Source organism: Medicago sativa, chromosome 1 (genome assembly GCF_051527215.1).
Source record: "Medicago sativa cultivar Bolivia chromosome 1, Bolivia_mono, whole genome shotgun sequence".
Lineage (NCBI taxonomy): Eukaryota > Viridiplantae > Streptophyta > Magnoliopsida > Fabales > Fabaceae > Medicago > Medicago sativa.
In genome coordinates this window covers 93,755,250-93,782,790 of record NC_140749.1, presented here as the reverse complement: position 1 = coordinate 93,782,790, position 27,541 = coordinate 93,755,250, and the positions used below count along the sequence as shown (strand labels likewise).

General features: G+C 31.7%; 4 protein-coding genes and 3 pseudogenes across 10 annotated transcripts; 6 read left to right on the top strand and 1 right to left on the bottom strand.

Annotated features, from left to right (window-relative positions):
* Positions 1–507: 507 nt before the first annotated feature.
* On the top strand, positions 508–3,466 carry LOC146959365 (transcription termination factor MTERF4, chloroplastic pseudogene; annotated as a pseudogene). Of its 2 annotated transcripts, none has more exons than XR_015024930.1 (2): positions 508–2,182; positions 3,448–3,466. The product of XR_015024930.1 is annotated as a transcription termination factor MTERF4, chloroplastic pseudogene, transcript variant X1 (transcript). The 2 variants fall into 2 exon arrangements; XR_015024931.1 differs by lacking the exon at positions 3,448–3,466 and adding an exon at positions 2,359–2,404.
* PNSL1 (PsbP-like protein 2) lies at positions 2,816–5,062 on the bottom strand. Its single transcript, XM_085740917.1, has 8 exons — positions 4,972–5,062; positions 4,783–4,879; positions 4,540–4,623; positions 4,378–4,451; positions 3,895–4,017; positions 3,743–3,814; positions 3,535–3,631; positions 2,816–3,082 (listed from the first exon to the last, which is right to left on the bottom strand). The coding sequence occupies exons 1-8, from the start codon at positions 5,023–5,025 to the stop codon at positions 2,979–2,981; spliced, it is 705 nt and encodes a 234-aa protein (XP_085597043.1). The 5' UTR covers positions 5,026–5,062; the 3' UTR covers positions 2,816–2,978.
* LOC146959363 (aquaporin TIP1-3-like) lies at positions 3,993–8,191 on the top strand. Of its 3 annotated transcripts, none has more exons than XM_085740916.1 (4): positions 3,993–4,094; positions 6,405–6,523; positions 6,891–7,141; positions 7,684–8,191. In XM_085740916.1, the coding sequence occupies exons 2-4, from the start codon at positions 6,478–6,480 to the stop codon at positions 8,056–8,058; spliced, it is 672 nt and encodes a 223-aa protein (XP_085597042.1). In that variant the 5' UTR covers positions 3,993–4,094; positions 6,405–6,477; the 3' UTR covers positions 8,059–8,191. The 3 variants fall into 3 exon arrangements, with proteins under 3 accessions (XP_085597042.1, XP_085597041.1, XP_085597040.1); XM_085740915.1 differs by lacking the exon at positions 3,993–4,094 and adding an exon at positions 4,561–4,683; XM_085740914.1 differs by lacking the exon at positions 3,993–4,094 and having other exon boundaries at positions 6,277–6,523.
* Positions 8,192–9,885: 1,694 nt separating this feature from the next.
* Positions 9,886–12,986, top strand: LOC146959362 (F-box protein At2g39490-like). Of its 2 annotated transcripts, XR_015024932.1 has the most exons (4): positions 9,886–10,979; positions 11,238–11,396; positions 11,766–12,119; positions 12,529–12,986. XR_015024932.1 is itself a non-coding variant. In XM_085740913.1 (3 exons), the coding sequence occupies exons 1-3, from the start codon at positions 10,188–10,190 to the stop codon at positions 11,985–11,987; spliced, it is 1,173 nt and encodes a 390-aa protein (XP_085597039.1). In that variant the 5' UTR covers positions 9,886–10,187; the 3' UTR covers positions 11,988–12,255. The 2 variants fall into 2 exon arrangements, 1 of the variants encoding a protein (XP_085597039.1); XM_085740913.1 differs by lacking the exon at positions 12,529–12,986 and having other exon boundaries at positions 11,766–12,255.
* LOC146959361 (uncharacterized) lies at positions 12,477–18,693 on the top strand (annotated as a pseudogene). Its single transcript, XR_015031866.1, has 3 exons — positions 12,477–12,532; positions 16,601–17,052; positions 17,380–18,693. The product of XR_015031866.1 is annotated as an uncharacterized LOC146959361 (transcript).
* An 810-nt stretch (positions 18,694–19,503) lies between these two features.
* Positions 19,504–20,853, top strand: LOC146959360 (F-box protein At2g39490-like; annotated as a pseudogene).
* A 2,662-nt stretch (positions 20,854–23,515) lies between these two features.
* On the top strand, positions 23,516–25,823 carry LOC146959359 (F-box/LRR-repeat protein 16-like). The gene is made up of 2 exons (XM_085736429.1): positions 23,516–24,177; positions 24,552–25,823. The coding sequence occupies exons 1-2, from the start codon at positions 23,646–23,648 to the stop codon at positions 25,712–25,714; spliced, it is 1,695 nt and encodes a 564-aa protein (XP_085592555.1). The 5' UTR covers positions 23,516–23,645; the 3' UTR covers positions 25,715–25,823.
* The last annotated feature ends 1,718 nt before the right edge of the window (positions 25,824–27,541 follow it).

Genomic DNA, 27,541 nt, shown 5'->3' with positions numbered 1-27,541 from the left:
AATTGAATAATTAAGGACTAAACCTAAAAAAATATCACTTGTGGAACTAAAAATATAGTTCACCCTTTAATTTCCTATGTGGATTTTAAAAATATTATTTTTTTCTTCATAGTTGATCCCTGCATAAATTTTTTGCTGACTTCGTCGCTGTTGCTAACGATACAAGTTTGTATCAATGTCGTCGTCCATATCTCTAACTTAATTTGAGGAAAATCCGAACTTACACCATATCCGTTTAAAGCGGAATTTCTCTGTGTTATGATTTTATAAAATAAAAATCCAGATGCAAAAAGAAGTACCCAATAAAAAAACAATCAAACTTGAGTTTAACTCAGTTGGTAGGGACATTGCATAATATATGCAGAGACGGGGTTCGAACCCCCGACACCCCACTTCTCCACATTTAAAATGTGTGAGTTCTAGCCACAATAAAAAAAAAACAATCAAACTCAAAATGAGTTCTAGCCACTATAAAAAAAAAAAAACAAAAAAAAAACAATCAAACTCAAAAGGAATTGAAACCTCAAAATTTCTTCTGTAACCAAAAAAAACCTCAAAATTTCTTTAAAGACTCTGTTTTCCTCACACTTGAAGCCACCTTCTTCATTTCCACCACACTCCATATTTCTGCACTCAGTGCTTCACTTCCACTATCAAATCAATGCTCACAAGAAGAAAATTCCTCAATATACTTTCATCACGCAATGTTAATGTTTCTAAGCTAATTTCTCACCAATTAAATCCAAATGCACTTCCAAATCCCCAAACTTCAAACAATTTTAGGAGGGTTTTACTATTCAATCTCTATGGAACCACCCAAGATTCCAAATTTCCCGAATACGAGATGCCTACTGTTACATGGGGTGTCATTCAAGGCCGCAAAGAGAAACTCGTTTCGCGGGTCATCATCTTCGATTATCTCAAGGGTTTGGGAATTATTCCTGATGAATTGCAGGATTTGGAGCTTCCTTCAACCGTTGAAGTCATGAGGGAACGTGTTGAGTTTATTCAGAAATTAGGGTTAACGGTTGATGATATAAATCAGTATCCTTTGATTTTGGGTTGTAGTGTTAGAAAAAACATGATTCCTGTTTTAGGGTATTTAGAAAAAATTGGGATTTCTAGGTCTAAACTTGGTGAATTTATTAAGAATTATCCACAAGTTTTGCATGCTAGTGTTATTGTTGAGCTTGCTCCTGTTATTAAGTTTCTTAGAGGACTTGATGTAGAGAAAGATGATATTGGGTTTGTGTTGCAAAAATATCCTGAACTTTTAGGGTTTAAGCTTGAAGGTACTATGAGTACTTCAGTTGCTTATCTTGTTAGTATTGGTGTTAATCCTAGGGATATTGGTCCTATGGTTACACAGTATCCTTATTTTTTAGGGATGAGAGTTGGTACTATGATAAAGCCTCTTGTTGATTACTTGGTTAATTTAGGGTTGCCTAAGAAGATTCTAGCTAGGATGTTGGAGAAAAGAGCTTATTTACTTGGTTATGATCTTGAAGAGACTGTGAAACCTAATGTTGATTGTTTGATTAGTTTTGGTTTGAGGAAGGAATGTTTGCCCTCGGTTATTGCTCAGTATCCGCAGATTATTGGATTGCCTCTTAAGGCGAAATTGTCTTCGCAACAATATTTTTTTAGTTTGAAGCTTAAGATTGATCCGGAAGGGTTTGCGAGGGTGGTGGAGAAGATGCCACAGGTGGTTAGTCTTCATCAAAATGTGATTATGAAACCGGTTGAGTTTTTACTTGGTAGGGCAATACCGTCGCAGGATGTGGCTAGTATGGTGATCAAGTGTCCTCAGTTGGTTGCGCTGCGAGTTGAGCTCATGAAGAACAGTTATTACTTCTTCAAAAGTGAGATGGGGAGACCTGTAAAAGAGCTTGTGGAGTTTCCAGAATACTTCACTTATAGTTTGGAATCTAGGATTAAACCTAGATACCAGAGGCTTAAGAGCAAGGGGATAAAGTGTTCATTGAATTGGATGCTGAATTGTAGTGACCAGAGATTTGAAGAGAGATTGCAGGGCAATTATATCGAAACCGAAAGTATAGGTCCTTCATTCTGGATTGGTGGGAAATTAGAGCTACCCGGGAATGATATAGTTTCAGATGAGGAAGAGGAGAGTGATGATGAAATGCTATACAGAAGAACCGTTTCTCTTTAGCAGAACAATGTATTTTTTTTATTTTTATTTTGCTTGATGAAACAACTATAGAGTATAACTTTTCTCATGTTATCAAATGAAGGACAATGATTCATCTCCCTTTCCATTTTATATTATTATTACTGCATTTGACATCTCAAGTTTTCTATCTATTCATTATCTTCATGGCCACAACTATCTTTTAGGTGAAATGAGGCATGAAACCAATGATAGCATGTGGTACATTACATGTTAGTTATCTTGCCCTTAACTTCCATGCATTTTGTGTCTGTTTGGATTTGGTGTCTTGGTCGTCTTGGCTTTCACAATTGAAATTGGATTAGTATCATCAAGAAAGAAAGGAAAAAAAAGTTATATTCATTACAGTTTTCTTCACCTCTTAAGTGGTGATGTTTATGTGACTTTGAAGGTAGCAGTGAGTGAGACAGTTTAGTGCCTTGTTATATAATCTGTTTGGCAAGGCCTATTCATGATCATGATTCATATATCAGATATCGTAAATAGGGTATAAACTCATATCTTTAAAATATAGATCTGTTTGGCACAAAAAAGTTCTCATGATTTTATAGCGTTTTTTGATGTCTACCTCGTCCTTCTGTAATTCTCAGTGATTGATAAAGTTTATCATATACACATGCAATGTATGTGTCAAAGTGGGCGGCCTCTGTATGCAATACAGAAACTGAACTTTTGTATTTGTATGATATAGATGAAGATGATATCATTCACTTGCAAAAATTTACATATATTTCAATCTTGATGTGTAGGAAAAATTGGAACATGTCTTGCATTGTCATGTAACATTTCAGATGTCAAGGAGCCTAAAGGAGTCTGCTACCACTTTAAGCTGATCTCGTACTTTTTTCCATCGTCTTTCATTGGCTCCCACAATTAATGTGTAGTATCTTCCTGTACAAAGTGAATGTTATTAGCTTACATAAGGAGTTAGGACCATGAGTTCATGCCATTGTATATTTTATTATAATTTTTATTTGAAATCCAGCATTATTATATTATACTGAGCCTTTGATTGCATTGAAAACTCCTGCAGTTGAACTTCTGTATGTTAACAGTATAATCTGTTTTTATGACACTGAAGTCGCGTAATTTCGAAGAAATTGGCTTCATTTGAATAATTAGTCTTCTCAATGTTGTCTCTCTATCTGGGTTGCACATTCTTTGTTAATTTTCTACCTGTGTCACTTATAATCATTTTTCTACATGAAGATTCTTGTTGTATTATCTAACAGGATAGTTGTTGTATTATCTAACAGGATAGAGAAGTATATATTGAGTTAGCTTTTCTTTGAGAGAATATTTGTTGGATATCACACTGAGATTTGAGATGGTAGATTACTTACCATTTCCTATGGCAAGTGTCGTAAAGGAGGCACTAGCGTAATTTCGTGATGTAAGTACATATTCCATTGTATAATAATGTTTTCCATCTATCGTCCGCTGCATTCAGAATTCAGAAATGATTGTTTGTCAATATGCATTGGCCATCAAAACCTAAGATATTCTTTTGGAAAAAACAAATTGGAGAAGAAATAAAATGAGAAGAAACACCTCTTGCATGTCATATATTGTTGGTCTTTGGTTTGGGGCAGCATATCTATGTTTCACCAAATCAGTAATAACCTGATTAAGACACAAACTGGTTAAGTATATAACTATAAATTAGACTCCATACATTAAGACAGAATCTAAATCATAATCACCTCTTCCATTGGACCCAAATCTCTGATATCTTTCTTCTCAGTTGGTATGAATCTCACCCTTACATTTTGTAACTGTAAATATCTGTCTTTGAATGCAGAATCGTGTGCCCTGAAGTCAAATTCCTGGGGAAAAGATCACTCAGACAAGTGACAAACTTGTAGAAAATTGTGGCTGTTGAAACTAATTCCTCTGTCTTATCGTAAGTTTTGATCAACATTACACTCTTAAAAAGACCATTGTGTGTACTAATTCGTGTGATAAAATCAACGTAATATACTGAAGTACCCTTATTAATATAGTTACGCAAATAGTTAAGTAAGTTGAGATACAATAAATAAATGTATATTTGTGAAAAAACGTAGTCAATGCTTCATTGATATTTTTTAAAAAGACTGATAATGAGGTGGACAAATATTTCAAATGTGATAGTTAATATGAAAACAAGGGAATACCATCTTGTGAATCAGTATGATGAATTTTACCTTCCAATCTGAGGGATAAATGTAAGAATATCCATCTTCATAGTCGACAAAAGATCGGTATCTGTCTGGTATTTCTACAAAATAAGGACTAATTGAATTTCAAAATTTCAGAAGATTGTGACTCCTCTTTACATATCCAAACAAAGATGTTATTATGAATACCTTCAGCTAAGAGTGAGTTTGCTGGTAACAAATTTGCTGTCAATGCTCCTATACCCAACAGCAGTGGTCTTCTCTGGCAGTGTCCTAATAATAATTAAAAAAGAAAACTCAGATCAAAGCTTTGATAAAGGTAGATTACTTCTGGTAAGTGTTGATTCTTGATTAGCACAAACACTGACATGCTCATTGTAAAGTCAATGTAAACTTGACAATAGTCATTTTAACCACACTTTAGGCCCTTACTTTCTGTACTGGAAGTTGTTTCCATTGCACAAGAGACATTGTTAGAAGATGAAGTTGTAGTATTCCGAAGCAAATGATTTGAATGTGGCAAGTTTAGCTGAAACAGTTCACAGTTAAGTACATGAGCTGTTTAAGTATAAAGAACATAGTGTGAATGCAATGAAGAAGAAGAGAAAATCATGAACACACCTTATGGGATAAGTAGGATGAAGTCCAGGTTAAAGAGCAAGAAGAAACTACCATAGTGGTGAAGAGTGGTATAGAGCTTCAGTTTTGAGATGGAAAGAAATAGTGAGTGGATAGTAAGTAGAATTTAGACCTTGTGATGTGGCTAGGAGTTTGTGGTCATGTGACAAGAATGAAATTTGTTTTTCTCATTTAATTGGATAATGTCATCTTACTTTGTTGGGGTCTCTTTTTTTTTTTTTGTCAACTACTATTTTATCTTAATTATTTGAAAAATCTTTCCTGTACCCCCCTCAACTGGATCTTCCATACGCACAAAACATAATATCCACATTTTATTCTTAATTTTTTTTATGTATTTACACTTTATAAAACTCAAATTTTGACTTTTTATCCTAGAAAATTCAAATTTTAAATTTCCAGAATGTATTACTTATTTCTTAAAAAATATTTCAGAAAAACGAAAAATATTTGCGTTTCTTTATCAGATTTTTTTTTTGAGTTTTTCAGAAACTATCTATATGTTAGAAAAAAACTTAAAAGTTGATTATTATTTTTTAAAAATTTTGAAGATTTCTCGAATTATTTTTCATTCCAAAGTTTCCAGCTATAGAGTTGGAAGGAAGGGAATTTTTTTCACTGAGTGCTTTTTTTTTAGAGGTCGAGAAATTTAGGGTGAGAGGCTCGAAGGTATTTATATTTATCTCCAAGCAAAGGTATTAACGAGGCTCAAATCTGAGAGGGTTTGTCTTTTTACCACCTGACTAGACTTTTGGAGTTGCCACCGAGTGAATTTTGTAAAGAAAAATCCTCCAAAATCCATTAGTAAATATTGTGCATTTAGTATTTGTGAGAAACAACTTGGAAGGAAGGGAATAGACTATGTAGTTTTTTTTTTTTTTTGGTTACACCCAATTAATAGACTATGTAGTTAGGTAAGGAGGATACCAAAATTTGTGACTAAATCATTTTGTGCAATTTGTGTCAATTATTTTGTCAAATTTAATTGTTGATTTGAATGACATCATGGCCGGTCAATTATAAAGATAAAATTGTTGTAATGGGGAATACAAGAAGTTAGGTAACTGACTATCTCAATTCTCAACCCTTTGATCTTACCATGCAGTTACATCACAGCCACAAAACAAGAGCCAAAAATAGTAATCATGTTACAAACTCTTAGGCTGCATAAACTGATTCTACATGGTCTTACCCATAAACAATTGAATGAGACCGTTTCTTTAGCCGTTAATACTTATCTTTGTTACTAAAACACCTAACAATTCTTCAAAAAAAAAACACCTAACAATTAGCTCTCACACTTTATTTTCACTCTTAACAAAATTAATAAAATTAACAACATATATATTCTGTTTCTTTCTGTATGTTAAGGTTGATTCCAGAGATAATTTAATTAATTTAATGGCAATCTACAGAATAGCAATTGGATCTCCTAGAGAGGCTAGCAATCCTGCTGCAATTAGAGCAGCCTTTGCAGAGTTCTTCTCTATGCTCATTTTTGTTTTTGCTGGCCAAGGCTCCGGCATGGCCTATAGTGAGTAATCTAGATAATCTCTTGAAGAGTATTACATATTCCATATACATTTTTTTTACACTCTTTTTTATACTCGTTCAATTATTGATTGATATTTGAGTAGACCCCACCATTTTAGAAATAGATCTTAGATAAAGTGACTGAGATGTACGATAATTTCACTCAATAAAAAGATAGAGTGTTGGAAACGAATTATTAGCTAGTTTATTGTAAGCCCTTCTATAATTTCTGTCACATCAGAAAGTGTTTTAGAAACTTATTTTGTGACATTAAAAGATAAAATTGCAGTTAGAATTTTATTTCTTATTATTTTTCAATGCTTAGCATTGTTGAAAATTTGAAGATAGTTTGTTGGCCATTGTGGCAGATAAACTTACAAACAATGGAGCTGCCACTCCTGAAGGTCTCATAGTTGCATCATTATCTCATGCATTTGGGTTATTTGTGGCTGTTTCTGTTGGTGCAAATATTTCTGGTGGACATGTGAACCCTGCAGTCACATTTGGTGCTTTCATTGGAGGAAACATTACCTTCTTGAGAAGTATTTTGTATTGGATTGCACAGTTACTTGGCGCAGTTGTTGCTTGCATTCTTCTCAATTCCTGCACTGGTGGAATGGTAAATAAATAAATTTGCACATGCATTCTTCACTTAATATAAAATACAGGTTCAAGTGTACTTTTTGTGCCTCTAAATTAAACGAAGTACAATTTTAATCCTTCATTTTTAAATCCAGATATTTAGTCTTCCAATTTCAAAAGTTTCTGGTTTTCTATTCACCGCTCACATTTGGGTTTAATTTTGTTGATGTGTCCTCTAATTACTGACATTGAAACACATTTGACGACGTGATAATGTTGAAATGGAGTGGGTTTAATTTTATCTGTATTCACATTTGTGTTTTATTAACTATAAAACACAAACTTGATCAAAAAAAGAAACTATAAAACACAAAAATCACACGCGACATTGACATGCTAATACATATAAAAATTTGAATATATAGAAGTAATTGAACGTGGCCACATGTATTGGACACATACACCATAAAGACATTGAACACAACGTTAATTTAAAGTGTCGGTGTTACATAGATTATTCGCTCGCATTTAATGATTGAATTTGAATATAATTTTGTTGACATTTTCTACATATGGCAGGAAACATCAGCTTTTGCTCTATCCTCTGGTGTGTCTGTGTGGAATGCATTAGTTTTTGAGATTGTGATGACATTTGGATTGGTATATACAGTTTATGCAACAGCAATAGACCCAAAGAGAGGGAATGTTGGTGTTGTAGCACCATTAGCAATTGGTTGTGTTGTAGGTGCAAATATCTTGGTTGGGGGTGTTTTTGATGGTGCATCAATGAACCCAGCAGTGTCATTTGGGCCTGCTGTGGTTAGTGGGACATGGACTCATCATTGGGTCTATTGGGTTGGCCCATTTATTGGTTCAGCTACTGCTGCCATTCTTTATGATAATATCTTCATTGGTGATGATGCTCATGAACCCCTATCAAATAGTGACTTCTAGAATTTTTATTATTTTTTCTTCTTTTTTAATTGATCTATTCTGGTCCTCTACATATTGAGGGATCAATAATTCAGTCAATGTAGCTTTTGTGATTTATTCTGCAGCAGAATTATGATAATTTTTTCCCTTTTAATTTTCTTTAGTATTCAATATATTTATTGCCTAGAAGTGATTACCAATATTTTTTCATTACAATATAGTGCCAAAATGTCTATCCAGATTGGCTGCACACACAAGCATGTGTGTATGTGTTGGTCTCATACAAAATGGATAAATGTTGGTTACTGATAGTATTTTAATTTTAATAAGAAGCTGAAAGAGAAAGGTAAAAAAGAAAAGGTATAATATTTCCTACTAAAAAAATTTGTTGACAAAAGAGTCATGTAGTTTCTTCCCATATTTCTAATTAAATAAGAAGAAAAAAAAAATGAATTTGTACATTCTTGTCTAATCTAAACTTAATAATGATTGAAAATAAATTATAGGATTGGACATGCATTTTGGAGGCATGTTTTCATGATACCTACCACAAGTGTATGCACTGTGACCTGGCCATATGGCACAAGATGATTAATTAATGCTAAAACTAGTCCGACTTGAGAGGTTTCTTCATGACCAAGTCAAGAGGATCATCTTCCACCAAAAACAAAAATCCAAGAGGAAATGATGAATATTATTCAAAAAGACCAACAAGAAAAACAAGCCATCCAATTCGGTTGCACAAAATTTGTGCATATTTTTATGTAGATTTATTTCGATCATTTTAAAAGACATGCTATATAATAGTATAATGCCATCCAATAAATAAAAAAATTAAATAAAATTATATTATATCAAAGAGCTAACAAGGAAGAAGTCATTAGCCCCAAAAATTGAAACATAAAAGTCATTGGTCTGTCATTTTTCTTGACTATACTGTGATGTTAATTTTGTTGACTTTATTTGATTTGCACATTGAAGTCATTGGCCCCCAAAAATAAAACCATCGAAAGATTGATATGAAATTCACTCAATAAGAAATCAATTCCAATAGGGGCACTTGTGCTTGAATCCATTATCTTCATCAACAAGCTTAAACAAATATCTGCTTTATCAGTAGTTTTTTTTTATTTACTTAAGGAAAACTTTTCCATATGCCGTAGGAATTAGCATACGACAAATATATATATATATATGATATGTTTACGTCACTTTAGGTTAATATTAAGAGTACCACTACGGTTGAAACATCTTTCTTGGCAAATCTTAAATGTATGATTATAGATTTTGTGAATTGGTCAAGTTTACAAATCACTTATTGAAAAGTCACCTTCATTAGTATTGGTCTCATTTTGAACATGACTGATATTATTTATTTGATTAAAGAAAGTCGTTTTGAATGACAAGTATACATTATTTCAAATGGCATTAATATCCAAACTTATCCTGAACGTATATGTTTTTTTTTGTCTAGTTGCCTAGTGGCTATAACTCACACAATACATCATTAAATGTGAAGATGTAGGGTATTCGGGGTTCGAACTTCGGCCATGCATATAATATGCAATATCACTGACAACTGAGCTCATGGGGATATCCTGAATATATATTTTTTCTTATAGATATATGTTGATTGAAAGAAAACAAAATCATTTTTATATTTATATATATTTTTTCATTTCTTGCTCAATTTGTTTTTGTTTTTTTTCATTTTTGGCTTTGAACATACTATTAAATTAAACAAACGTCATTGTAATATCTTGCCAAAATAAAGCCAGTCTCGTCAATTATCATATATTGAATCGTAATCTATAGCTTATAGTAATCACTAACCAAATATATTATATTGAGACATCCGATGTAGCAAATAAAGTTAAACAGAGATGGTTCATTCCATCCCATATTGTAACAAAAAAATGATTCTATAAAGTATATTGTAATATAAATAAAAATAGACCATATACTATAGAATTGAATTCAACAGGAAGAATAGCCCGCGACCGGTAGATATTGACTGGAAGGTTGAATATTTGGATAAATAACATCCACAAGCTAGGTTCATAACACAAAGTACATTAATTTTGAGTCTTCATATATATTCTCTCTCTTAATATCCTAATACAAATTTGAAACATTAGAGCTTCCATTCCATGGAAGAAAGTGTTCAGAATCTATTTAGATATTTGCCAGATGAAATTCTAGGCTGCATAGTATCTTTTCTACCAAATGAATATGCACTTGAAACCAGCCTCATATCTACTAGGTGGAGAGACTTATGGAATCAAGTTCTTGTCAAACATGGAACTATAGAAGATATCACTGGTGTGGTTGCTGAATTTCTTGCCAATTTTGACGATTTAGATCCATTAAAGCAACCACGCAAGCTTCAATTTCACTTTGCTGATGACAATGCACTCTTTGCAGCTATTGCAGCTAATAATAAGCTTCTTCTTGTTTTTTCTTATGGGGAGAAAAATATTGAAAGAAAATATGAACTTCAGTTCAAGCTCAATAAGCAACACTTCACCTTCCATTCTGTTTTCCTCGTCAAAAGTCTCTATTTGAAATCATTAAGCTATTTGACAAGTGAGGTAGCTTCTTCAATCGTTTCAAATTTGGATCATCTTGAGAATTTAACGATCACCGATTGTTGTGGATTGCAATCTTTGTTCATCGAATCTGAGTCAAAGCTTCGCAAGTTAACAATCCTAGATTGCTTGCAGTTGAAGTATCTCCATCTTAGAACTTCTAAACTTAAGTCTTTCCGTTATCGTGGACCTCTTCCTCAGATTTGGCCAGAATCTCATTTCAACTTGTGCCATGCCATCCTTGATTTCAGACAAGGGCTAAGCTGCAGGGATTTGAGTGCTCAAGATTTTGATGAAATACTATTAACCATAAAGAATTCTGAAGTTCTTACTTTATGTGAATGGACTTTTGAGGTATGCTCTCAATAATTTGCCATCTTAAACTATTGCTGGTATCATACATATATGTTGCTTATTGTCTATTTAACACCGACACTCCAGATTGAAAGTGTGTCTGGTGTCCGACACGTGTCGGTATTCGACACAGAAACACGTGATTACATTTAATTATTTTATTTTCTCAATTTATTATAAATGTCAACATATCAGTGCTTCATTGCTCATTGTTGTCATTTTTTTGCTTATGCATAATTTAATTCCAAATTCTTGCAGACACTGATATGGCCATCAATTTCTCCTTCGAGTGGAAGTTTTATATTCTATAAATTGAGAGAGTTATGGTGGATTGACAACCATGAGAATGAAAACAGCATCAATGCCTTAGTCTCCTTCTTGAAATTATGCCCTGCATTGGAGCAACTTTCTGTAACGGTAGGATATATGAGTCCTACTTAAAGTTTTTGAGTTAACTTGTTTGAGTTTATCTACTCGCATAAATATTGGTGGGACTGTTTTGAAAAGCGTGTGACATGTTCATAAGTTGTTTTCAACTTATTTTCATAAACTCTTTGGAATAGCTTATGATTTCATAAACTCTTTGGAATAGCTTATGAAAACGGTTGAACTTTATTTTTAATTTTTTTGTTAAAGAAATATCATATATAAAAGCACTTGTACAATGAACGTTTACGATATAAACCCTTAATTACTCTGTTTTTCTACATATTTTGATGTTTTTGACAGTTCTATCATACTTGATTTGATGTTTTTGACGGTTATATCATACTTGATTGGATGCAGATTGATCGTAGTAGTTATTCTGCTCCGCAGTCAAATTTAGGCTCAATTCAAGCAACTAAATATTCAGAATTAGAGCATCTAAAATTGGTAAAGTTCAAGGGTTTCACAAATCCAATAGCTGAAATTTCAGTGGCAAAAAAATTAATTCAGCTTGTCAAGGGAAAGCCTCCAAAGATAGAGACGTCAAGTGGGAGCAATTTGGATGTAGCAATTATGCAATGATTTTTTCCTTAAATTCCTTCTACCTAATCATATTTGAGACGCATTAGACATTAAATATGGATCTCTCTACCAGCCAAAATTCAAATCTAGATTCGTCACATTGCGGAAGTCTAGCCATTTCCGATAGAAAAAGTTGTCGCTTATCCTTTGTAGATCTTGTTTTATTTCTTTCTTTTCATTTTTTTAAAGTATTCTAGGGAAAGCATGTCCAGTTGTCTTTCTTTATAACTATATGAATGGACAATAGTTCAATCATTGATTATCTGCATCATATCTTCTTTATCCTTTGTATAATTTTGTTATTTTTTTACCGAATGTTATGATTTTTTTTTTGACAAAACATCTTAATGCATTTCAATAATGATAGTTTCAATACAAATGACATATAATAAAAAATACAGGGACTAGCATAGGATTGAGTTGCCCTCCCTAATTAACGAGCTACTCGATTGACTTGTCGTCTAACAAAAGTACAAAGTTACCCGAAAGATGGTGTTGATTAGCAATTCCTTAGACTTATTGATCATACTTCCTGCTGCAGGGTTGTAATAAACAGCTTCCACAATCTGCATACAATCCATTTCGATCTGAATATGGTGATGATTGTTCCAGAATTATAGCCACTACAGTGCTTGCCACATTCCATACGCTTCTGCTTCTGTTGTTGTTGGGCTTCCTGCCATCCATGGTGTGCATGCTTGAATCATTTGGCATCTTTCATCTCTCAAACATAAGTCATAAACAAACTTATTCTCTGTTGGACAAAGAACGACTTCTAATAGAAACTTGAGTTAACTCCAACAAAATAGAGGGATTCAAAGTTTTTGGCGCCGTTGGATATTTCACCAACCAATCCGCTTTATTTATTTTGTAAATATCTAGGGTAGGGTCAGTTTGTTATATATTTTTATTTTGTAAATATCTAGGGTAGGGTCAGTTTGTTATATATTAAAATAAAAGTGATTTTGAGATAAAATAATTTAGAGAATATATTTTAGAGATTTTGAGCCCATTTGTTATAGTTTTTTTTAGGAAAAAATCACTTTTTTTAAGAAAATAATCACTTTTAAGAATATTGCATCCATTTGTTACAAATTTTTAAAAAAATCAGAATCTAAAAACAGCTTCAAATGAGAAGCTGTTGAGAGCAGCTTCTAAAAAAATAGATTTTTTTTTGAGGAGTGAAAAAAATATGGATCTAAAGATTGAACTAATTTTGTAACAAAAAAATTGCTTTATATAGCTAGATCCAAACAAACTAAATTATTTTTTAAAAAAAGTGATTTTTATTACGATAAACAAACGCAAAATAGATTCTGATTTTTCATAAAATCTCTAAAAAATAATCTCTAAATTATTTTATGTCAAAATCACTTTTATTTTAATCCGTAACAAACGGCCCCTATTTTTTTTAAAATAAGTGATTTTTTTTCTTAAAAAAAGCTATAACAAACGAGCCCTTAATTTATCTGTCTTTATTTTATTTTGACTAGCTGAAAGACGGGCACTATCGTGCCCGTCTGTCCGCTCTTTCTACTGCGCTAACACATGTGAATATTTTATTATGTTTGTTTGTATAATTTTGATTAAAATTTTTAATATTTAAATTATTAATGAAAATTATTGATATATTGATTTATAAGTAATTATAAACCAGCAAAGTCAAATAATTCATAAAAATAAAATTAATCGTAAACCATTTGAATCATAATCACTTATAAACCAGCAAAGTCAAATAATCTATAAAATTAATCAACTTTGATAAGTTGTAACATGAAAGAAAAAACTTAAAGGTTAATTCTGAATTCTGATGTAGAAGGGTGAGAGAGGTTGAGAAAAACTAATCTTTAACATTATTTTTTGCTCACGTTTGTTACTAATCTTTTTTTTAGAGGATTTAAAGTCCAATCTTTAACATTATTTTTTGCTCACGTTTGTTACTAATCTTTTTTTTAGAGGATTAAGGGCCCATTTGTTACGGATTAAAATAAAAGTGATTTTGACATCAAATCATTTAGAGATTATATTTTAGAGATTTTGTGAAAAATCAGAATCTATTTTGCGTTTGTTTACCATAATTAAAATCACTTTTTTAAAACAAATAATCTAATTTGTTTGGATACAACTATATAAAAGGGATTTTTTGTTACAAAATTAGTTCAATCTTTTAAATGATATTTTCTCTCTCCTCTAAAAAAAAAATCTATTTTTTGAGAAGTTTCTTTTAACATCTTCTCATTTGAAGCTGTTTTTAGATTTTTTTTAGATTCTAATTTTTTTAAAAATCTGTAACAAACGGATGCAAAACAAAACTCTTAAAAGTGATCATTTTTATAAAAAAAAAAATGATTTTTACTTTAAAATACTATAACAATCATGCTCTTAAAGTCAAATCTTTAACATTATTTTTTGTTCACGTTTGTAACATTTGTTTTAATATTTATAATAAATTTATTCTTATCTATTTGTTACATGTGTTATTTGTATTTAAAATTAAAATTAAAAATTAAGGGTTTTTTTTTGGAAAGAAAAGTCCAACCCAAAAGTGTGCTGAAAGGGGTAGTTTTCTTTATATATAGTACTAGCGGAAAGACGGGCACTATCGTGCCCGTCTGTCCGCTCTTTCTACTGCGCTAACGCATGTGATTATTTTATTATGTTTGTTAGTATAATTTTGATTAAAATTTTTAAATTTTTAAATATTAATGGAAATTATTGATATATTAATTTATAACAAAAATAATGTCAAGGCATATAATAGCAAAACTTAGTCTAACGGGAAACTGTTTTCTATTAAGCACAAAGAGAAGTCCTGAACTCACATTTATTTTTAATTTAATTTTGGGCAAGAATGCTCTTTTTCCAGCATTGCTTCCTGTTAGGATTTCCATATCCAACATATTCTTAAATAAACCACGACATAACAATCGTGTCCCATTACACAGGCCATATCTAGGGTCTGTGTTTCGAAAAAAACATCAATGGTGCACCTTTTTTACCTTTAAAATATGTGGTGGGATACTTCCTTGAGCAATTGAGTTTAGGAATTCCTGTTGATATAAGTTATGAGTAACCCTTAACCTCGTCAAATGACAACAAATTATGTTCTTCTCCTGGAAACTGATTGATAATTAATATTTAATATAGTCCTAACAAATCTTTTTCTAAAATATTCTAATATTTTTTTATAGGATTTAAAGTCCAATCTTTAACATTATTTTTTGTTCACGTTTGTTACTAATCTTTTTTTAGAGGATTTAAAGTCTAATCTTTAACATTACATTTTGCTTACGTTTGTTACCAATTTTTTTTTCCAGAAGATTTAAAGTCCAATCTTTAACATTATTTTTTGCTCAAGTTTGTTACTAATCTTTTTTTAGAGTATTTAAAGTCCAATATTTAACATTATTATTTTTTCTCACGTTTGTTACTAATCTTTTTTTAGAGGATTTAAAGCCAAATCTTTAATAATATATTTTGCTCACGTTTGTTACTAATAATTTTTTTAGAGGATTCAAAGTCCAATCTTTAACAATAGTTTTTGTTCACGTTTGTTACTTATATTTTTTTTAGAGGATTTAAAGTCTAATCTTTAACAATATTTTTTGCTCACGTTTGTTACTAATCTTTTTTTTTAGAGAATTTAAAGTCCAATCTTTAACATTATTTTTTGCTCACGTTTGTTACTAATATTTTTTTAGAGAATTTAAAGTCCAATCTTTAACATTATTTTTTGCTCACGTTTGTTACTAATCTTTTTTATAGATGATTTAAAGTCCAATCCTTAACATTATTTTTTTCTCACGTTTGTTACAATTGATCAAAGGTTAAGAAAGGGTAACTTATATTAATAAAATAATATGGAAATACTGTTTTTGTTGGAAATACTGTTTTTGCTGGAAGGGATATGAAAATACTTGGCAATCTTTGTCGGTTGTATTGAGGGGAACAACACAGATGTACAACATAAAATCGGCTGATAAAAAAGTAACATGAGTTTTTTTTGTGCTAATTTTTTGTGAGTTTGATCTGTGGTTAACGGAGGTAAAGGAGGGTTAACGGGGACTATTAGTGACATGGATTAATCCACGTGTTATTTTATAATTGGCTAACGCTAAGAAATATTCATAAGGAATTGTGTGTAAGTTTTCTCCTTAAATTAAATTTATTATTATCTATTTGTTACATGTATTATTTGTATTTAAAATTAAAATTAAAAATTAAGGGTATTTTTAAAAAGAAAATTCCAACCCAAAAGTATGCTGAAAGGGATAGTTTTCTTTATATATAGTATAGATAGATTAGTCTTTAGATTATGCTAGTTTAAATTTTTGTTTTATTTAGAGTAGATTTGTTTTCTTTTTAGATTAGGTTAGTTTTTATTTTTGTTATCTTATTTTCATAACAAACAAAAAGATTTTATTTAGTCGGATTTTATTTGTTCTCTCTTTTATATATACCAAAGGGTTTTAGGGTATTAGAGTATAACCATTCATCACGATTTCAAATTTATAATAGAACTGTTTTGTCAAAAAAAGAAAAACAATGGCATCAGATTTATACTTACTAGAAGATTGTTGGGAACATGTCATCAAATTTCTCAACTAACGCAGTTTGGAGTCTCTTTCCGTCGTCTCTACAAAGTTCCTTTCCATCACCAACCGTTGTCGATCATCTTTCAAAATATGTGATCCAACCATCCCTTTCCTCCCTGGCCTTTTCCACATATTTACCAACCTCACATCCCTCGACCTAACGTGCTTTCACGGTGACCTTGACACTCTCCTCAGGCAAATATCTTTTTCCACTATGCACCTCAAATCGCTTAATGTCTCCAATCACTACATCCCTAAAGATGGGTTTCAAAGTATAGCTGCAAAGATGAAAACTTTGACCTCTCTCATTTGTTCTAACATGCTTTCGGTCGGTAAAACTGACCTTATCATCATTGCTGAATGTTTCCCTTTCCTTGAAGAATTTGACATTATCTTCCCTAAAAGAATTGAAAGCAATACAAATATATTGTCATTGGCACTTCCAAAACTCCGTAAGGTTAATCTCTCAGGTAATTACAACTTTTTTAAGTAAGCTACCTTAGATGTTAGTTGCATGTTGTTAAAATATGTTAGGTTTCATTTAGATAAAGGAAACTTGCTTCAAACTTTGTTTTGTATTGTTAACGTATGCTTTGTTTAATTACATTACATTTACAAATGATTTTTTACCTTCTAATTTTTTGTTGAACATATTGAATTCAAACATAAATTACTTTATATTCATTATATTCAACTCATATTTTGCTAGAATCAATTTTACAAAAAAAATATTCATTAAAACTTTCCAAAAGAAAATCATTAAAATTCATTTTTCTATTTTTCTTTTAATTTATCAGGTAATTACTACATTGACGACTCATTGCGCTTCCATATTTGTAAGGACTGTGAGTTTCTTGAAGAGATAATCTTGTTTGATTGCAATTACTTACCAATGTTGGCATTGCTTCTGCCATCCACGAGAGACCAAATTTGAAGTCTTTCTCCATTTCTTTCTGTAAGATACGGGAAAATCGAAGGATGTACGTTAGTTCGAAGATGATTAGCTTTCTAAGGAATTTGAAAGGTTTGACTTGTCTTGATTTGTCGTCTGCATGTATATCAAATCATTTGCTCTCATCTCTTGCAGAGCAAGGTCTTCCTTTGAAGAGACTTTCACTAAAAAATTCTATGGATTATAGTTATGCTGGAATTTTGTTTGTTATCAAAATGTCAGTTTGTACACCATTTGGATCTTCAATATTCGTTCTATTTGAATGATCAAGAAGATATTGTTGGGTTGTCTTTGGTTCTTGGTAATTTGGTGTCTATAAACCTTAGCCATTGTACGAATGTCACTGAATTAACCTTGCGGTCACTAGTTAGGAACTGTCCTTTCCTCAACGAGATCAGAATGGAATACAATGGTATTGGAAAGTTTTGTGATAAGAATAGTAATTGTTTGATGGACTTTGTTGTATACCCTCAAGTGAAGTCTCTCCATTTGGAAGGAAATCCACGGTTGAAGAATGAAAGCGTCAAAATGTTGGCTTCTCTTTTCCCAAACTTGCAGGGGCTTGACCTGAGATATGGCCATTGCCATTGGTATTGCATATCCGAAGGTATTGTTGAAGTTTTAAGATGTTGTAAAATTACTCGTTTGAACTTGAGATCTTGTTCAACATTGAATCTACTTTCAATGAACTTTCAAGTTCCCAAATTGGAGGTGTTGAACTTGTCAAAGACAAAAATTAATGATGAAACATTGTATGTGATCTCAAAGAGTTGTTGTGGGCTACTACAATTGGACTTGGAACGGTGTGATCATATCACAGAGAAAGGAGTGAGGCACGTAGTAGAAAACTGCACACGATTGAGAGAGATAAATATACAAGGTTGTCGTGAGGTGTGTGTTGATGTTAATTTCTGGACGACGATGGTATTTTCAAGGCCATCATTGAGAAAGATTATGACTCCCTCTCATTTTCGTCCTAGTGACGACAAGTGGAAACCTTTATTGAACCATGGATGCCTTGTTTTCTAGTATTCTGAAAGTGATAAAACAGTTATTTGAAATGTTATCTCCATCACAACATTTCAATCTTCATTTTTCCCTAAGTTTTATTTTTCTTTTTCATGACATATATTAAAGAATTGTAGTTTGGTTGATGATGATTTTTTTGCTAACATTTACAAGGCCATCTCCAAGAACAATATCACACTTTCTGGTTTTGGTGATTATTATTGATTGATTAGAAGTAAAGGAAAGGAAACTCATTATGACATATATTTTTGACCATTAAGTATCTTGTTTGTGGAGATAGCATTCATGTGATAAAAATAGTTGCAAGTTGTGTGTGTATCTTTGTTTATGCTTGTCTATGTTGTGTTATGTGTTCCAAAGCATGGAAGTGTAAAAGGAACCTTTTGTCAGCTTCTTTTGCATTTTCTCCGAGCTCAATATAGTTCCCATTAATGATATAAGATTGTAACTGTGAAATATTGCATCCCCTTCTAATGTATTTTGTATTAACCCCAGTAAGTGTAACTAATTAAGGAAAGTTTATATAATTTGTGACATGTTTAGCATAAGACAAATATTCTTTAAGTTTTTGTTCTTTTTGAGAGCAAACGTTACTTTAAGATAATACTAAAATAGCATATTACTTTAAGGTAATGTATCATATTACTTCACCGGTAGAGTAAAACATATGTCATGTAGTATCTTGTACAAAACATATACTCTCAGTCTCATCAAATATCATATTGAAATAGCATAGAGTTGGTTCATAGTTCACATCATTGCATTGAATTCAATAGAAATAGTAAACCAAGACCAACAGATCTAATTAAACTGGAAGGTGGAAAGTTTGTATAAATAATATCCACAAGTTCCATAACATAAAGTACACCAAAAGATATTTTAAGTCTTTAATATCTTTTCTTTTAATATCCTAATCCAGTTCTGAAACATTAGAGGTTCAATGGAAGAAAATGTAGAGGATCTTTAGAAATTTGCCAGATGAAATTGTAGGCTGCATATATAGTATCTCTTCTAGCTATTGAATATGCACTTCAAACAAGCCTCATATCTACTAGATGGAGAAACTTGTGGAACTGTAGAAGATATCACTAGTGTTTTTGCTGAATTTCTAACAAATTTTGGAGAGTGTGATCCATTAAATTAAAGCGACCGTGAAAGCTTCAATTTCACTTTGATGATGACAATACACTCTTTGCAGCTATTGCAACTAATGTAAGCTTCTACTTGATTTCTCTTAATTATGGGAAGAACAAAATTGAGAGGAAATATGAATTGCAATTCAAGCTCAATAAGCAACACTTCACTTATAATATTCCCGCAACTTTCTTAGTCAAAACACCCTGGATTTTGGTAAATTTCATGTATCATCTTTGCACCTTGATAATTGAGTAGCACTCTCACCACTCATCTCTCAAACCCAACATTTATCTTGTATTAATTGACATTAATAAATCTCTGATGTGTACCGACAAAGTTGCATTATCTTTTTTTGCTTTTTGTGCTATCATCATCACATTTTTATTAATAGTATAATTTAATTTAATATAGTATTAGAAGCATAATTAAAATTAAAATTTACAATTGAAGGGATCAGACCAGTATTTCATAGTTGTAGTAAGCTTGCTAAAATTTTAGTTCCCAATAGGCTAGCTCAATATTATTGTATAACCTGGAAAATATATTATATATAAACATAACTTTAGTTATAGTGTCTAATGATTTATTTGTTGTTTTTAAATTTAAATAATACCCTGGCATTATTTAGAGGCTAATAATATATTTAATTTTAATTTTTCATTTATTAATTATATTTATTTGTTTTTTTAGAGGTTATATTTATATTGATATATATTTGATAATAATAATAATTAATTAAAATTAAATAATCTGCACCCCAGGTCCAGAGTCCTGGATCCGCCACTGTCAAAAGTCTATTTGAAATCATTAAGCTATTTGTCAAGTGAGGTACCTTCTTCAATTGTCTCAAATTTGGGTCATCTTGAGAATTTAATGATCACTCATTGTTGTGGATTTCAATCTTTGTAATTCGTTGAATCTGAATCAAAGTTTCTCAAGTTAACAATCTTAGATTGCTTGCAATTTAAGTCTTTTCATCTTAGAACTTCTAAACTTAAATCTTTTTGTTATCGCGGACCTCTTCCTCGGATTTTAGATAAGGGCTAAGTTGCAGGGATTTGAGTGCCCAAGATTTTGATGAAACACCACTGACCATAAGAATTCGAAAATTCTTACTTCATGTGAATGGACTTTTGAAGTATGTTTTCGATAATTTCCCAATCTTATACTATTGCTGGTAATATATATAATATAGAGAGAGCAAGGATTTGTTGACACTAGGTGTCAACGTTTCGTTTGACACCAAATCTATAGTCGTTCCTATGAAATTGAAGAACCGACTCTTATAGTAAAAATAGGCCCATGTTAACATCAAACAATTTGTTTTTTCGAAGAATCTTTTATTTAATTTGAAAATAACATCCCTAAACATAAAAAATTGCGTTAGAATATAAAAATACAACTTCAAACAAATATCTTTGTCAACATTTTAGGTTGTTATTTTCCTTAGTTTATACAGAGGCAAAACAAAAGTTTAGGGTGTTTTTATATAAAATAATTAAAACTGCTATTTTATGCAAAAAGTATGAACAAATAATTACAAGAACCGCTCTAACAAAAATAAGACCGAAAAAAAAGTAATATTTTGATTTTATTAAAAATATAATTAATCAAAGGACAAAAAGTTGAGCCTTGAGGAGTTGAATGGAGTTGAATCCAAGACGTTTGGGTTTAGCACAAGACACTACCACTTGGCCACGTTCACGTACCTGATATTGTTACCACGTTACTAATATATTCATTTTTAACTTGCATAATATATATAAAAATAAAAATAAAAATTTAGACCCCAAAATTTTGGAGGTCCAACTTCATAGAGCTGTTTGCCTCAAGGATCAGCCCTGACCAAATCTCAACTGTCTATTTTATTTTTATTTTATCAATGGCTTATATGTTTCTATTTTGTGTGTATTCTTTCTCTCAATCGCATAATATTATTGTTTTCCTATCAATTTGTGCTAATGTAACAATGCCTGAAAGTGAGTTTTCCTTGTTACCAAAACCATAAAATTAATTTTATATATCCATGTATTTTGTATTCAGATGTTCAATTATTCATCCATGTTAAACACCATACCGATTGACACCTTCATCTCGAATTCAATTCATACATAGAATTAATTATTAAGGGAAGTGGTGGCAGATAACAGCGATGTGATGTTCCCAATTTCAGTTTTTCAATGATCGAAAACCATAGTATGCAATTGAGGGAAAGAATACACACAAAATAGAAACAAATGAGCTAGCAATTGAATAAAATAGGGAAATACATGTAATGAATTAAGATAGGCTAATAGAATAGAATAAGTTCAAGTTATATTAAGTAATGAGACATATTTTCTAGAAAGATCTAAAGAGATCTGTATGATGAGTTATTGTTTAGTTTGTTAGATGAATAATCCTAAAGGGTGCAAATACCGTCCATACGAAATTTCACGGACGATCAATAGTTGGTTTTTTTTTTTTTTGGTTCTTTTTGCATAGTAGAAGCACTAATTCAACATTGATTCCTATACCTATTTTCTAGGTTTCTAAGAAATAAGTTGATCTCTTAACATCTTTTATTGCAAATCCAGTGAACTTTATCGTCCATGGTATGAGACATGATCACTATTATTATTGTTATTTCTACAAAAGGGTGCTGTATTTTTGTTATTATTTTAATCTAGTGTTAGTATTTGTTTAATTTAATCTCCCAATTTTTTCTGGTAAAATAAATGAGAAGATATGCTGCATATATGAAGTTCGTCAAATTTCGTAAAAAAAAAATGCCGTATCATTTAGCACCTCTCTTGTTAGATTATATGTCAATTTCTAGTTTGTATAAACAGAGGATTGGTGAATGTAGCAAAATGAAGGAAAGAAGATATTAGTTTGTTAGAATAGTTTAGTTGTAGCTTTAATCTCTTTTAAAATTGAATTAATATAATCATGTTTTGTTTTAAAAAAAAAGTTGTTCATGTCTCTTAAGGAGAGCTTGCCGGTTCCACAATGTTCGACGGATTAGTCTCTGCAGTTGCGTGCGAAGGATACCCAGCTAAAAAAAAAGGTTGTTGATAACAATACATGTCAAATGCAATTAGCTTGTTATGTATTTATGTAATCCAAGACCCAAAAAAAGAAATCCACAAATCACAACCCAAAAGGAAAAGCATTACTCAACCTCAACTTCAAAACTTAAGAAGACGTAGATCCGTTACAAAGAAAAGTAGTTTGTATCTATCAAAAAAAAAAAATAGTTTGTAATCCAAAACCAAAGACAGCTTATTTTGGAACTTTATTCTGAGGAGTTTATTTTGGAACTTGAATAGCACATTACACGCACAAACAATTGTGCTAATAGTCCACGTGAACTTAGCTCAGTTGGTATGGACAATGCATAATATATGCAAGGTCCGGGTTCAAACCCCGGCCACCACAAAAAAAAACAACTATGCTAATAAACAAGACAATTCGAATAGGGTTTCGAATAGGGTTTATATATATATATTTTTTTTTTTTGAAGGAATAGGGTTTATATTATGTAGCAGCTGACAATCTAGTCACATTAGCAGTTGAATAGGGTTTAGAATTTTTTTTTTTTTTTTTTTACGACAATCTTAGAATTCAAATCTAATATAAATCTGATATTTTAAATTAATTATTAACATAATTATGGTATTCATAGTATCTTTTTATTATAAAAAAATAAAATAAAATCATTCAATATCTTGTATTTTTTTTGTCGATAATTGCATATCTTTATATTGAGAGATATGATTTGAATACCGCAAATATATTTAGACCTAATTTAGGAACCAACCATAACACATATAGGAGTACATAGATTGCGGTATTAGGGTTTTTTTTTTGGTAGACGATGACAGTATTAGGGTATTAGAGAGTATTACCACACATCACCGATTTCATATTCACAATAAACCTGATCGGTATTAGGAAAAAACAATGGCAGCATATTCATATTTACCAGAAGATTGCTGGGAATATGTCATCAAATTCCTCAACCACCGCAGTTTGGAGTCTCTTTCCGTCGTCTCCAAAAAGTTCCTTTCCATCACCAACCGCTGTCGATTATCTCTCACAATATATAATTCAACCGTCCCATCCCTTCCTGGCCTTTTTCAAAGGTTCACCAACCTCACATCCCTCGACCTAACGTGTTTCCACGGTGACCTTGACACGCTTCTCCGCCAAATATCTTTTTCCTCTATGCACCTCAAATCGCTTGATGTCTCCAATCACTACATCCCGAAAGATGGGTTTCAAAGTTTAGCAGCAAAGATGAAAACTTTGACCTCTCTCACTTGTTCTAACATGTTATTTGTCAGTCAAACTGACCTTATCATCATTGCGGAATGTTTTCCTTTCCTTGAAGAACTTGACATTAGTTTCCCTCAATCAGTTGAAAGCAATACAGATATATTGCCATTGACACTTCCCAAACTCCGCAAGGTTGATCTCTCAGGAGGTTTTACAAGTAAGCTACCTTAAACGTTAACTGTTGTTATTTTGTTAATGTATGTTTGCCTGGTTTCATTTAGATAAAGGAAACTTGCTTCGAACTTGTTATTTTGTATTTTGTTAATGTATGTTTTGTTAATTACATTGACTAATGATTTTTACCTTCTAATTTATTGTTCAACATAATTTTTTATTTGAATGGATTCAAACATATATTACTTCACATACAACTCATATTTGGCTGGAATCAATTTTACAAAAAAACAAAAAAAGAAATTCATTAAAATTCATTTTCCAGCAGGAAGTTGAACATGTGACTTCCTTGTAACTCAAATCCTTATGCCTCTCCCACAAAACTGAGCCACCTCTAATTTTCTTTTAATCTATCAGGTCATTACTACATTGACGACTCGTCACTCTTCCATCTTTGCAAGAACTCTGAGTTTCTTGAAGAGATAATCTTGTTTGGTTGCAGATACTTAACCAATGCTGGCGTTACTTCTGCCATCCACAAGACACCAAATTTGAAGTCTTTCTCCATTTCTACCTCTGAGACAGGGGGATGTCAAAGAATGTACGCTACTTCGAAGATGATTAACTCTTTAAGGAATTTGAAAGGTTTGACCTGTCTTGATTTGTCGTCTCTGCGTATATCAGACCATTTACTCTCATCTCTTGCAAAGGAAGGTCTGCCTTTGAAGAGACTTTCACTAAAAAATTGTACAGATTATAGTTATGGTGGAATCTTTTGTTTGTTATCAAAATGTCAATTTTTACAACATTTGGATCTTCAATATTCGTTCTATTTGAATGATCAATATGTTGTTGGGTTGTCTACGGTTCTTGGTAGTTTGGTGTCTATAAACCTTAGCCATTGTCATATCACTGAATTAACCTTGCTGTCACTAGTTAGGAACTGTCCTTTCCTCAGCGAGATCATAATGGAATACAGTGATATTGGAAAGCTTTGTGATAAGAACTCTAATTCTTTGATGGACTTTGTTGTATACCCTCAAGTGAAGTCTCTCCATTTGGCTCGCAATCCATTGTTGAAGAATGTCAAAATGTTGGCTTCTCTTTTTCCAAACTTGCAAGTGCTTGACCTGAGATATTGTTGTTGCATATCCGAAGGTATCGTTGAAGTTTTAAGATATTGTAAAATTATTCACTTGGACATGAGATCTTGTTCAACACTGAATCTACTTTCAATGAACTTTCAAGTTCCCAAATTGGAGGTGTTGAACTTGTCAAAGACAAAAATTGATGATGAAACATTGTATGTGATCTCAAAGAGTTGTTGTGGGCTACTACAATTGGACTTGGAACGGTGTGATCATATCACAGAGAAAGGAGTGAGGCACATAGTAGAAAACTGCTCACGATTGAGAGAGATAAATTTGTGGGATTGTCATAATGTGTGTGCTGATGTTAATTTATGGATGATGATAGTAATTTCAAGGCCATCATTGAGAAAGATTTTGGCTCCCTCTCATTTTTGTCCTAGTGACGACAAGTGGAAGCCTTTATTGAACCATGGATGCCTTGTTTTCTAGTATTCTGAAAGTGATAAAACTATTATTTGAATTTTGAATTTCAATCTTTATTTTTCCCATGTTTTGTTTTTCTTTTTCATGACATATATTAAAGAATTGTAGTTTGGTTGATGATTATTTTTTTGCTAACATTTACGAGGACATTCTGGTTATGGTGATTATTATTGTTTGATTAGAAGTAAAGGAAACTCATTATGACATATATCTTTCACCATTAAGTATCTTGTTTGTGGAGATAGCATTCATGTGATAAAAATAGTTGCAAGCTGTGTGTATCATTGTTTATGCTTGTTTATGTGTTATATGTTCCAAAGCATGGAAGTGTCAAAGGTACATTTTGTCGGTTTCTTTTGCATTTTCTTTGAGCTCAACCTTTTGTCATCATCAACCTCAATATAGTTCCCATTTTGTCTGAATAAATTTTTTGCAACAAAAATTATAAGACATTTGCATAATTAAAAAGGCACAACTTTATTGGTTCGTCTAATGCACCAAAAGTCTTAAGACCGGCTTTTTTTAATACCATTGTTTTTCCAAATCAGTTATACACGGCTCATTCATCTTACTACGTAATTGCTTGATTTTCTAAAATGTATACAGCCATGAGGTTGAGTAAAATTATGTATATTCTAGACTTAAATATAGTGGTTACATTATTATAAACTTCGTTTTCCTCTGTATGCTAGCAGTAAAACTAAACCTATTTTGTTATTTTGCTAATCATTAGTGTCCGGTCTAATTACATGTTTTGCTCAAACCTTTACTATCATTGCAAACAGTGAACTTGTACAACTAAACAAAATTAACCTTTGTCAAACTGGTTTGAATAATTAAGAAATTAAGGTTAATCATTTTCATAATATCTTACCATGTATTTATAACACCAAATTAAATCCTCTATAACTTCTAGATAGTTCAGCAATTGCTGCATCAACATTGTTGCACCATCCAAGTACAACAACTGCTAAACCTAACCAGCATATTTAACCAAACACATAGTTGGTCAATCATTTCTTTTTAAATATTCTACGACAGATCATCGTTTAAGACTTTGAATGAATTGATTTTGGAAAATGATTTTTAACAGGAAATCAAATATATTCCACCAAAAACAAAAAGTAAAGTTGAATATACGTTTTGAAGTTAAACCAAATTTGTTTATGTTTTGAAGTAGAATTATTTCGATCTGTTGAGTTTTGACTTAATTTGATGTTTGTGTTTCAGCAAAATTGTGACACGATTAGAGAAATATAATCGCGACACGATTTTGAATCAACAATTTGGAGGTTTGTCACGGCAAAAATCATGGCACGAGAGCATAAATTTTGGATAACGTTTAGTATTGTACTATGTACTAACGTGAAATTGTGGCATGATAAGTTTCAATCGTGGAACGATTTGACAAGATCTGAAACACTATTTGGGAGCTTGAGAATCTCATGAAAACTAAATAGGAAACTTTTAAGAAACATAAATGCTAAAGGTTGAAGGTCTTTTGGTGAGATTCAAAGTGTCCAATTGTGGACCTTGGAGAACCAAAAGAACGGGCTCTTGGGAAATGTTTGGTGCCTTTTGAGGAGAGGTTCATGGGGTTGAAAACACATGAGTGGAGAGTGATGTAGTTTTTCTACATGTTATATAACTATGTACACGTGAGTATATATAGGATCGTTTTCTGCAGGGAGTTGCGTTAATCATAAGCATTTTCACAATAGTTCACATTAAGGTATCCTTTATGAATTGTTTGTTTGTAAAACTAAATTCCTAAACGACATAAAAGTAAAAACGAGAGAAGATCGAACTATTTCGCTTGCGGTATAAGATAAC